This window comes from Crotalus tigris, unplaced genomic scaffold, assembly GCF_016545835.1.
Source record: "Crotalus tigris isolate CLP2741 ecotype Arizona unplaced genomic scaffold, ASM1654583v1 scf7180000019004.2909048, whole genome shotgun sequence".
Classification (NCBI taxonomy): Eukaryota; Metazoa; Chordata; class Lepidosauria; order Squamata; family Viperidae; genus Crotalus; species Crotalus tigris.
The window spans coordinates 1,075,691-1,087,956 of record NW_024097319.1 but is presented as its reverse complement, the minus strand read 5'-3'; the positions used below and the strand labels follow the sequence as shown (position 1 = coordinate 1,087,956).

Here is a 12,266-nt window from a genome sequence, read left to right as displayed (position 1 = left end):
TCTATTTTTTCTTCATAACAAATCTGTCAGTTATATTGGGCTATGAGATAATATCTAGTTCAAAATCATTTATGCCAGAAGGTGGATTAAATTTGGGTCTCCCTGGTGCTAATCCAACAGATAGAATCCATTTCTCTTTAACCATCTCCCATTAGGAGGCTTTAACAAATTGTTTTTAAAAACAGTTCTTAACTTTGCTAAACTAACCATAACCAACATATCTTATAAAGAAGGGATATGATCACATGCAGTTGCCCATGACTTTTGCTATCCTGTCACTTATCCAACCAACCAGAAATATCGTTCTTTCTACTGTTAATAAATCCCAAGACCAGACAGATAGTAAAGAAAATAGAAGAGAAAAAGAGATTAATGACTACCAGACCAATAAAGCTGTTGAAGGTTTACTGTTTCCAGAGGAAACCAGGGGGAGCTCTCTTTAAGTAATTGTGAGTGGGAAGAAGGCTAAAGTCCCACTGAAGAAAGAAAAGTACAGCCATGGGAAAAATCTACCCAATGCAAGTAACTCTGTAAAAAGCTAAAGAAAAGAAAGGAAAATGATCATATATGGCTAGCCCAGAGGAGAAAATCCCACTTTGATAATGTCAGTCAACCAGCTTAACTAACCCTCTTATCTCTACTTAGAAACTGAATGTAAAGGTAGCATTATTCATATTTAGTTAAACTACTTGAATGAAACACTGTATTAGGGCATATATCAAGACCTCTTTTTTTGCCACAAATTCTATAAGCAACAAACCATTTAGGGAGAAGAGGCCTAAAAAAAAGAGGGGAGGGAAGTGATATGTAGTGATAATTCCAGCTAAGAAAAGAAGAGAATCAACACAAATGGCAAATCTAGCCATCACCAAGAAAAATGAGAGTGGGGGAAAAGAACCTGATGTTTTTAGATCAAAAGGGAGAAGAAACTGAAAATAGAGAGAGAAAAAATATAAGGAATGAAGCTGATTGTAAGAACCGGTGGTTCCGAAATTGAAGAGAACAGTTATGTCAACAAAGGTCACATCCTTTGTAAAGCAACTGAAAGAAAGGTTAGGTTCTGTTTACTTATTAAGATCAGAGAAAAAACCTAGAATGTGTAATTAAGTGCTTTGTTTATGGATCCTACAGTACACAAGTCTATGTGTATATTAGCTTAGACCTGCTTTCAATAAACTCATCTTGCTGAGCCATATCGGGAAATGTTCTGATATGTAGGCCTAATCCTGAATGAGAGTTAAATGTCTGCAAGCTGAGATTTGTCTTGAGGAGCACGATGACAAAGAATTAAATCTAAAAAAATAATGTTGGAAAGTTTTTGAACTAGTTTGGAGCAAAGAGATACAGATAGTCCTCAACTTACAATTATTCATTCAACAGTCTTTCAAAGTTGTGATGGTGCTGAATGAAAGGACTTACAATTAGTCCCTAAAGTTATGGTTGCTGCGATGCCCCTGCAGTCACCATCTGGATGCTTGGGAACCCATTTGCACTCAGAATTGGTTGCCAAATGCTCTATGATCATATATTTGCAATCTTCCCTGCTGGCTTTTCCAAAAAGTCAGTGGGGAAGCTGGCAGGGACTACACAAGTTGTCGCCTGGTGAGAAGGACTCCCTTTTGCCTCTGGGGACTGACTGAAAATGCTCCATGCTGAAATCCAAGCAGAATCTTCAGCTCTGTATCTTTTTACATTTGTATTAGTCTTTATATTTTTTCCTCTTCAAAATTATAAGAAATAAAGTCATTGAAAAAAGTTTTAGAAGAGTAAGAAAAAGAAATAAAAACAGACAATTAGTAGGTAGTAATATTTGTCATATGCTGACAATATTTTCCATTTTTGCTTTTTAAGAATGGGGAGGCAGGTGATGCAGGGTGGTAGTACGGTGCCATCATTTCCAGAATGATTGGCTTATTTTCAGAGTTTGGATAGAAGATATATTTGTTTGTTTTTCTGGCATATTAAAAACAAATGAGGGTTTACACATTTGTTCACAGTTGTCTATCAGTGAAAAACAAAAGGAAACGGCAGGTTCATTTTTCAGCAATACAGGAAAAAAGATATCAGTTTGACAATACACGTATTAAGGAGATACAAAAATGGTAGGGTATGTTATTTTTAGCTAATATATTATGTTCTACACAGAAGAATTTAGAAATTATGCAAAAATGAAATGTGATACTTAATGTGCTTATTACATTGCAAGCAAACAATCTGTAAGATTGTTACTGTGCCTGTTAGCCTAATTTTATTAACACTGCTCCCCACTCAGACTCATCCAATGAAGGAGAATATTTGTAGCAGAGGGTTGACATGAGGGGTCCTTGGTGTTCTCTGAGCTTGCTTGTTTTCTTGCCAACATTTCATTATCCTAACTAGGTATCATCACTAGCACTGATGATGTTACCTAGTTAAGGTAATGAAACTTCTGCAAGAAAACAGGCAAGCTCAAAGAGCACCAAGGACCCCCCACTCAGACTCTTCAATCTATTATTACAGATTGTACATGATATGGATGTCACCAATCCAAACCCCAAGTTCAAGCCCAGACCTTACTGAACTGGGTATGCTGCAGATCCTTCATTTTCAAGATATAGTCACAGTGGCAACTCTTTTTAAACTTCTTATTCCTGTATTTTTTTAGATTTAGATTTTTTAAAATCCTGCCTTAATTATTTTATAAATAATTCAAGGAACATAACCTACTATTCCTTCCACCTCCTATTTTCCTCACAGCCACCACCACCTGAGGTGAATTGGGTTGGGACAGAGTGACTGACCCAAAGTCACCCAACTGGCTTTCATGCCTAAGGTGAGATCAGACTTCACTTTCTACTTGGTACCTTAACCACTAAACTGATTCTCTTCTTTTTCTTGCAATCCATCGGAGTTTTCATCATCTCATCTTATCTCTGCTACAATGAACAGACCTAGTTTTTACTCCAAATATATATTTTAAATTAAAAGCCTTCAGACTGAACTTAATGTAAACAATAAGCTTATTTTTAACTACAGGAAAATGACAGGGAATTAGATTCCAGATTTCTGATCTTTAGTCTCATACGATAAGTATAGTTGCTATTTTGCTTAAAACAGAAACAGAAACCTGCAGGGGTTGTATTATCCATGGGAATTTCTGTTTTAGAACTGTAATGCTAGAACCCAGGAAAAAAATACCTGAAATTAAGAACCAGTAATTTTGTGGGTAATTTTGCCATGTGGCAAACCTATGTGGACTCCATTTCTGCCTGCACTGTACTGTATCACCAACCAGAGAATAAATAGACACATTGCAAACAAAGCTTAGGATCCATAAGTTCCAATAGAAATATATTTGGGACTACCACTGATCATTCTCAAAAAAAAACCAAATACATAAAGGGATCAAGAGTTCTTTAGAACTTTTGATTGGAATTTCTACGTTTTTTTCTTTTTCAGAAATATCCTTTCCTTTTCCTGAATTCTACATACATACATACAAACATATTTTCCAGTCTAATTAATGATTCCAATCTAATTAATCATGGCCATTTCAATAAGACTTTGATACCTGAGGTTTTTCCTTTCCTTTCCTTTCCTTTCCTTCCCTTTCCTTTATTTTTGGACTGCGGGCCTTAAGGCAATGAAAACAGTACTTTGGTAATAGTTGAATTAGAATAGAAAAATATAAAAACTGATAGAACTGCTTACATCTTTTCATAATATTCCATATTTCTCTTTCTCTCACAAAATGCATCCTTTGGGGTTCAAATCACTGATCTCTTCTGCTTTGGCTGCTGCTAGATGAAACTGAGCTCTTTTGGAACAACTGAACTGCAACACTATATTAAGGTCTAATAACATGAATAAAACAAGAAAAAGTAACAAGTGTCTTCCCAATTACCACAACTACCCCCAAACACAACAGGCAAAGGTACAATGTCTATTACTTGACTTTAATAGCTCTTTAAATCCTAAGATTCTGAACAACTGGGATAAAAGGTCCAAAAGCAATGGCATTAGCCAACAAATAAACAACATTGCCAACAGCATTCACATGCAAACAGGGAAAGTTTCATAAAGAAAATGCATTTTTAAACAGATACCTATTATCAAAATTTTCACAGATTATATAGTGTATAACGCTACCTACCTACCTCCTGAATAACACTTACATCCATATCTTTTGGTCCCTCTTTGGATGTGCATTCTTCTGATTTCTGCAACAATGGTGAGCATATTTCAAAATCAGTGTGTCCCAGATCCTGTAAGTACTGATAAAGTGGTGAATTCTAAAATGAAATGAAAAAAGCTACTTATTTCTGTTTTGTTTGTAAACAAGAGCTGAAATTAATGGTTATAGTTTACTGAAATATTACAAAATGTTAGATGAAAACAATGCATCTCGGAAACAAAAATCTCAAGAAATGACACTGGTGAGGCTACTTAAAAGCCAACTTCATGTTTTGTTATACAACGGCAGCCTTGCGGAAACATAAACAGAATCTAGTTTAAGTAGAAGAAAACTTGTTTTCTATTGGAACTACAGGTAGTCCACAACTTATGACCATAACTGGGACCAGAACATCCATTATTAAGCAATGCAGTCATTAAGTGAGTTGCGCCCAATTTTAAGATCTTTTTTTCCCAAAGTCATTCAGCAGCCCAGGTGGATATTAAATGGATATAAAGATCCTGGAGCACTGGGGAACTACCAGAGGACTGGAAAAGAGCTGATGTAGCTCCCATCAGGAAACTACACACCAATCGGCCTGATCTCAATACCTGGGAAGACTCTGGAAAAAATAATCAAACAATGAATCAGTGAACACCTAGAAGCAAACAAAGTCATTACCAAAAGCCACCATGGGTTTGTCAAAAAACAGATCATGCCAGACAAATCTTATTGCATTCTTTGACCAGGTGACAAAATTAGTGGACCAGAGGAATGCTATGGATATAATTTACTTGGACTTCAGTAAGGCATTTGATGAAGTAGACCACAACCTACTACTTGATAAGATAGAAAAATGTAGGTTAGACAGCATCACCACCAGATGGATTCATAGCTGGCTGACCAGCCATACTCAGCGTGTGGTCCTCAATGGAACTGCATCTACATGGAGAGAAGGGGCGTTGACTTACCTGAACGCCTTTTCTCAGCACGGAGATGGATAATCCACGCAGTGGGTTGAGACTGTATTCCTGGCCAATCAGATCAGTCAGCCAAAGTTGCCACGCCTGTCCTGGACCACGATTTCCCAGTCTTGACACGAGCGTAGCCATTGACTGACAGTAAGACGTTTTGGCTCAACTAAATATACCCTATTATCCTAGTCTATAAGAGTGGGTGTGGATTATCCATCTCCGTGCTGAGAAAAGGTGTTCAGGTAAGTCAACACCCCTTCTCCAGCACTGGAGATGGATAATCCACGCAGTGGGACATACCAAAGCCTATTGTCCCTTGGGTTGGGGAATAGACTGGTCCCGTGTGTAACTTTGGTCTAGAACCTGCTGGAGAACCCTCCTACCAAAGGAGGCCTCTGCAGAGGAGTACTTGTCAATTTTGTAATGGCGAATGAATGGAGAGGGCGAGGCCCAAGTGGCTGCCCTGCATACTTCTTCAATAGAAGCCTGCCTGGCCCATGCTGCTGAGGTGGCAGCGCTCCTTGTGGAGTGGGCCGTGATATGCTTGGGGACGTGCAAGGACTCCGCCTGGTATGCCCCAGTGATGCATGCCCTAATCCACCTACCGATGGTAGAGGATGAGACCTTCCGGCCCCTAGCAGCGGGGTGGAAGGATATGAAAAGCGCTTCCGAGCGTCGGAATTCCGCTGTGCGCGAAATGTAATGTCTTAGTGCCCTTCGTACGTCCAAGGTGTGCCATTGTTGCTCCAGGGGATGAGCTGGGTTTGGACAGAAGTCTGGTAGGACTATTTCCTGTGATCTGTGAAAAAAGGAGTTGACCTTTGGAATGAAGGAAGGGTCTATTCTTAGGACTACCTTGTCCCTGTGAAAATGACACAGGTCCTTCCTCGTTGAGAGAGAAGCTAACTCGGATATCCGTCGAGCTGACGTGATAGCTACTAAGAATGCTACCTTATGGGTCAGGTAGCGAATGTCACATGTTTTGAGTGGTTCGAAGGGCGCTCTGGTAAGAGCTTGTAGTACTCGTGGTAGTTCCCACGATGGATACCTGTGCACGGTTGGCGGTCTGATATTCGCAGCCCCCTTGAGAAAGGATCGTATTAAGGGATGCTTGCCCAAGGATTCACCGGGGCTGGCAGAAAATATAGTTGAGAGGGCGGCGATTTGCCTGCGCGGCGTGTTTGGCGAGAGGTCCCTCTCTAGGCCATCTAGTAAAAATTCTAGGATCTTGGGAACTGTGATCCCTTCGAGTAACAATTCCTGTTTAGAGCACCATGACTGGAAGCTTCTCCACATGGCCTCGTAGATACGGTTCGTGGAGGGGCGCCTTGATGCCTGTATGACCCTAATTATACCCTGTGAGCAAGCCCCCTTGGCTAAAATTGACCGTTCAAGAGCCAGACGGCTAGTTGTAGCCATTGTGGCTCTGGGTGGGAGATCTCCCCCTGCTTGAGGGAGATCCTCTCCGGAGGAATCCGCCATGGATTCGTGAGGGAGAGACTCCTCAGGTCTGCGAACCAAGGTCTCCTTGGCCAATAAGGGGCCACAAGGATTACCCTGGCTCTTTCCCGCAGAATCTTGTGTACTACCGCCGGAAGGAGAGGTAAGGATGGAAACGCGTACAGGAGTCCCCTTGGCCATGGGCTCCGTAACGCATCCGTCTGCTCTGCTCCCCTGGATGGGAATCGGGAGAAGAAGCGAGTTAGGTGGGCATTGGAAGGAGAGGCAAATAGGTCCACCTGGGGAAGCCCGAAGCGGTGACAGATCTCCCTGAAGATCTTCGGGTGTAGTTGCCACTCCAAGTGATCTATTGTTGATCTGCTCAACAGATCTGCTTGGATGTTTGCCTCCCCCGATATGTGTTCGGCCTTTATGGAGGCCAGATTTTGTTCCGCCCAGGCCCCCAGTAGGAGGGCCTTGGCCGAGAGCGAGCGAGAGTGTGTGCCCCCCTGACGGTTTATGTGGGCCTTGGCTGTCACGTTGTCTGTCAGGACCAGTACGTGCCTGCTTTTTATGCTGCTGTGGAAATGCCTTAACGCTAGGTGAATAGCCCACAGCTCGAGCCAGTTTATGTTGTGTCGGAGATCCACTGCTGACCAGCGGCCCTGTGTCCACTTGGTCCCCAAGTGGGCTCCCCAGCCAAATAAACTCGCATCTGTTGTGACTACTACTCTGTCTGGTTCCCTGAAGGGGGACCCCCTGAGGAGAGCTGGAGATAGCCACCACCTGAGGGAGTGTCGCACTCTCAGAGGTATGCCTACCCTCTTCCGGGATGCACTGATTTGCTGTCTCTGAAACGGGAGCATGAACCACTGCAGTTCCCTTGAGTGCAGCCTTGCCCAAGGAACTATTGCTATGGTCGATATCATCTTCCCTAGCAGCTGGGAGAGGCAGACCAGCGTCACTGACTGACCGCGGCTTACCTGTTTTACGGCTTTCCTTATGCTGCTGAGGCGTTCCTGTGATAGGTACACCTTGCACTCCTCTGTGTCTATGACCGCTCCCAGATGGAGTATTCTCGTAGTTGGGGTTAGGTGGCTCTTTGGAAAGTTCACCGAGAAGCCGTAGTCCTGCAGCAGCTTTATCACTAACTTTAGGTCCGCCTGAGATTGTTGGGCGGACGATGACTGGATTAGAATATCGTCCAGGTAGCACTGGACTCTGATCGGGATGTTTCTTAGGCGTGCTGCCAGAACCGCCAGAATCTTGGTGAACACCCTGGGCGCTGATGACAGGCCAAATGGAAGTGCCCTGTATTGAAAATGGTGCCCCCTGTAGGCGAACCGTAGAAAGCGGCGGTGAGCCAGAGAAATAGGGATATGTAAGTATGCCTCCGTGAGGTCGATCGATGCCAGAAAATCCCCTTTCCTTACGCTTCCAAGGATGGAGCGTAGTGTGTGCATTTTGAATTTGCGGTATTTTATGTAGAAATTTAGCCTTTTTAAATCCAGAACGGCTCTCCAACCCCCCGAGGGTTTTGGGATCACGAAGAGGATAGAATAAAACCCCTGGTCTCTCTAGTTCATAGGCACCGGTTCTACGGCCCGTATGTTTAGAAGGTGCTGAATGGCCTCGTTCACGAGCCTTCTCTTTGTTGGGTTCGTGGGACAGGGGCATGGGCGGAAGCGGTTTGGGGGCTTTGAGAGAAATTCTAGAGATAGACCGTGACGTATGGTGTTCCTGACCCATACGTCCGTGGTGGTCTCTTCCCACTGGGGAGCAAACCCTGCTAGTCTGCCCCCTATGGGAAGGTCTGGGTGGGAGTCATCTGGTACGGCAGAAGGGGCGGTTGTTCCCCCGAAAGGGCCGTCTTCCCTGTGTTTTCCTATTTCTTGTGTTCTGTCTGTCCCCCTGTCTTTCCCTATCCTGTCTAGCTTGGAAGGGTTGGGAATTTTGGAAGTAGTTGACCCTGGTTTCCTTCCCCAGGAGCCGGGTCTCTTGTCCTGCCTTTTAAGCATGTGTTTAAGGACCTTGCGCTTGTCCTTGTTCTCTGTCAGGTACGGCGTTAGTGCCTCACCAAACAGCTTTGCCCCTTGGTACGGAGCCGAAGCCAATTTCCACTTGGATTTGGTATCCGCCTGCCAGTTCTTTAGCCAGAGGAGGCGCCTGCTCGTGTTGTTTGCCGCCATTGCCTTGGCTGAAAACCTGGTCGCTAAAAGTGTCGCGTCCGACGCATATTCCGTGGCCGCTACCATTTTGCTGAGTTCCTGGTTAGTGCGTACGTCCTCCATGGGAACCGGCCCTGTAACTCACGGAGCCAACAGAGTGTGGCTCTGGTGAAAAAGGACGCGGAGGTAGTCGCCCTGGTAGCCCAAGCTATTGCCTGGTGCGTTCTCCTGTAGTTGGACTCACTCTTTCGGTCCTCAGCTTTAAGAGCCTCAGCAAAATCTCCTGATATGGCTGTGTCCGATATCAGGGGACCTATGGGTTCGTCCACCACCGGCACCTCCAATGTTCCCTCTAGCTCCCTTGCTACGTTAAATAGCTTCCTCTCCGCATTGCTAGGAAGCGGTAGGGAGGTTGGCGCTGCCCACTGTTTCCTTATTGTGTTTAGGAACATAGTCGGGCATGGTATGCGGTATTGAGTGGTTACCTTTTCGGCGAACGTTGGCTCAGCCTCCGTGTCAACTGTGACAGGCTCCGCTGGTGTCCCATGCCCCAGATGGACTGTGGCCTCAGCCTTGCGCAGAATGGTAACAAAAAGAGAAGGGTTAAACAGGCCGCTGAAGGACGGCCCTTGAGGTGAGGTGTCCTCCTCTTCCTCAGACATTTGAATCCCTTGTGACGTACCTGGCTGGTCCAGGTGAGCTTCCTCTGAGACCGACGAGTCTGAGAAGGAGGCGAGGTCCTGATGGTCCTCTGTTTCCTCCCGATGCCTTGTTCTAAGTCCTAGAGGCTTGGCTTTGGAAGTTTGAGCCCTGGCCTCAAATGCACGGTCCACTGCCTGTGCTATTAGGGTAGCTAGCAGATCCCCTGTCAATGCAGGAGGAGTAACCATTGCCTGCGACCCTGCAGGTGCTGTGGTTAGCATGGTCCTCGGGGTTTCCTGTAACCTCCGTGGGGAGGGGGATCGGGAGAGCGATGAGAACTCACCTATCCCACCCTCTGTTTGGGACTGTGATGAGTTGCCTAATGACCAAACACCCCGTGGGGATGTAGGGAGACCCAGCGGTAGATCGGGACCTATCCCCCCATTCTGCCTATTTTCAATTCTGGCTCTTTTCTGGGCTCTGTTGAACTCCTTTTCTAGGGCTTGGTGTCTTCTGATTGCCTGTTTGTCAGCCTTCTTTGATGACTTCCTTGCAGCCTTTCTAGGGGCTGCAGAGGATTCTGAATCCTCTGAAGCGGGTGCTCCAGAGGATGAAGGCAGGGCTCCAGTGGAGGGAATGATTGCTTCCTCCATTCTCCACTAACGCCGGGCCGCGATAGGGGGGTCCCAGGTAGTAGGAGAGCTCCAACTTTGAGTAAGGACAGGCGCACCACTGGGGGCATCTGGAACTCAGGAGCAGACTCTGCAAAATTGTCAGAGTTAGTCACTGTGCACGGATAAGAACAGGCACGCTAATGGGAATGCCTGGAACCTGGCTTGACTATGGTGGGTAAGGACAGGCACGCGACTAGGGATGCCTGGAACCCACCACTAAATCCAGAAGCGTACAGGCCACTAATGGGGGACCCGAAGTGCAGAAGGAGCCAAAGGCAACTAAACACAGTTAGTTATGAAAGGTTCTTATTTACTTTGGATTGTAGACACCAAGTCCTGGAACAAGCAGCTATGTGTCTGATTTGAATGTCTCTAAATGAATAATAGATGCTCTAGTACCCTAGTACTGCTTGCCTATTAATTTACTCCAGCGGCTGGACCTAGGCTTCTCAGGGAGCCTTGGATCCCCTGTTTGCACAAAATATGGCCGCCACTGCCAGGAGACTACAGCGCATGTGTTAAAAGGGCCAGGAGGCTACTGCACATGTGCTAAAGAAGCAGGAGACTACTGCACCTGTGCTAAAAGGGCTGCCGGTGCCACGTGCGGTTGTAACAAAGAGCCGTGCATGCTCCCATCCACCCAGACAATGGCGCCTCGTTTAAAAGACCCTGAGCAGCCTGGTGAGTGAAAGAAACTGCTCCTTCGCTCGCCAGCTGTTTCCCGTAATCAATCTCCCTCCCAGCATGCGTCCCCTTTGTCCTCCGTTCCCCTCGCTAATTGCTTGCCTTTCTGTCTTTCTTTCTTTCTTTTCTTTTAAACGCGAGGGGTTGCACAAGCTTCCCCGTTTGTTTAAGGCGGCAGCCGGCTGCTCCGGCTGTGGGAGGGTGGTTGGGGTTTGGGTGAGGGAGGGGAGTTAGGGAATTCCCCCTTTTAAGTGAGGGTGGTTTCCCCTGTAGGGAATCTGACTTCCTGAGTCTTACAATTTAGCAAGGAAATTTTAGAGTAATCAATTAAATTGAATTAAATTATCTCTAATTAACTTTTAAACTAAGCAATTTCAGCTACTAGAAAAAAATCCCCCCAATGGAAAGGAACTATACCTGCCCAGGAGCCAAAGTTGTACGTCTGTCTGTGTGGCCAAATCAGTCAAGACTGGGAAATCGTGGTCCAGGACAGGCGTGGCAACTTTGGCTGACTGATCTGATTGGCCAGGAATACAGTCTCAACCCACTGCGTGGATTATCCATCTCCAATGCTGGAGAAGTATGTAGTGGGGTGCCCCAGAGCTCTGTTTTGGGCCCAGTGCTCTTCAACATCACCAACGATTTGGACAAAGGGATAGATGGGGAACTCATCAAATTTGCAGACGACACCAAACTGGCAGGAATAGCCAACATGCCAAAAGATAGGCTTCAGATACAGAAGGATCTTGACAGACTTGAACATTGGGCACTATCTAACAAAGTGAAATTAAATGGCTCTACATAAGGTTCTACATTTAGGCAAGAAAAATGAAATGCACAGGTATAGTATAGGTGGTACCTTGCTCAATAGTAACAAATGTGAGAGGGATCTTGGAGTCCTAGTTGACAATTACTTAAATATGAGCCAGCAGTGTGCTGCAGCTGCCAAAAAAGCCAACACAGTGCTAGGCTACATTAACAGAGGGATAGAATCAAGATCACGTGAAGTATTAATACCACTTGACAATGCCTTGATAAGGCCACACTTGAAATACTCCATCCAGTTTTGGTCACCACGATGTAAAAAAGATGTTGAGACTCTAGAAAGAATACAGAGAAGAACAACAAAGATGATTAGGGGACTGGAGGCTAAAACACATAAGGAACGGTTGCTGGAATTGGGTATGTCTAGTTTAATGAAGAGAAGGACGAGGGGTGACATGATAGCAGTGTTCCAATAGCTCAGGGGTTGCCACAAAGACGAGGGAGTCAAGCTATTCTCCAAAGCGCCTGACGACATGACAAAAAGCAATGGATAGAAACTAATCAAGGAGAGAAGCAACTTAGAACTAAGGAGAAATTTCCTGACAAAACAATTAACCAGTGGAACAACCTGCCTCCAGAAGTGGTGAATGCTCTAACACTGGAAGTTTTTAAGAAGAGACTGGACAGCCATTTATCTGAAATGGTGTAGGGTTTCCTGCCTGAGCAGGGGTTGGATTTTCAAGCTCCCTTCCAACTACTACTACTA

General features: G+C 45.1%; 1 protein-coding gene across 4 annotated transcripts in view; it reads right to left on the bottom strand.

The window, feature by feature from the left end:
- Positions 1-12,266, bottom strand: part of VEZT (vezatin, adherens junctions transmembrane protein) — a 48,809-nt gene that overhangs the window by 24,983 nt on the left and 11,560 nt on the right. For 3 of the 4 annotated variants that reach the window (XM_039358125.1, XM_039358126.1, XM_039358124.1), the window contains exon 2: positions 4,137-4,271. In XM_039358125.1, the coding sequence (XP_039214059.1) occupies positions 4,137-4,271 (135 nt within the window). The remainder of the gene's footprint in view (positions 1-4,136; positions 4,272-12,266) is intronic. The other variant, XM_039358127.1, reaches the window with a different exon arrangement.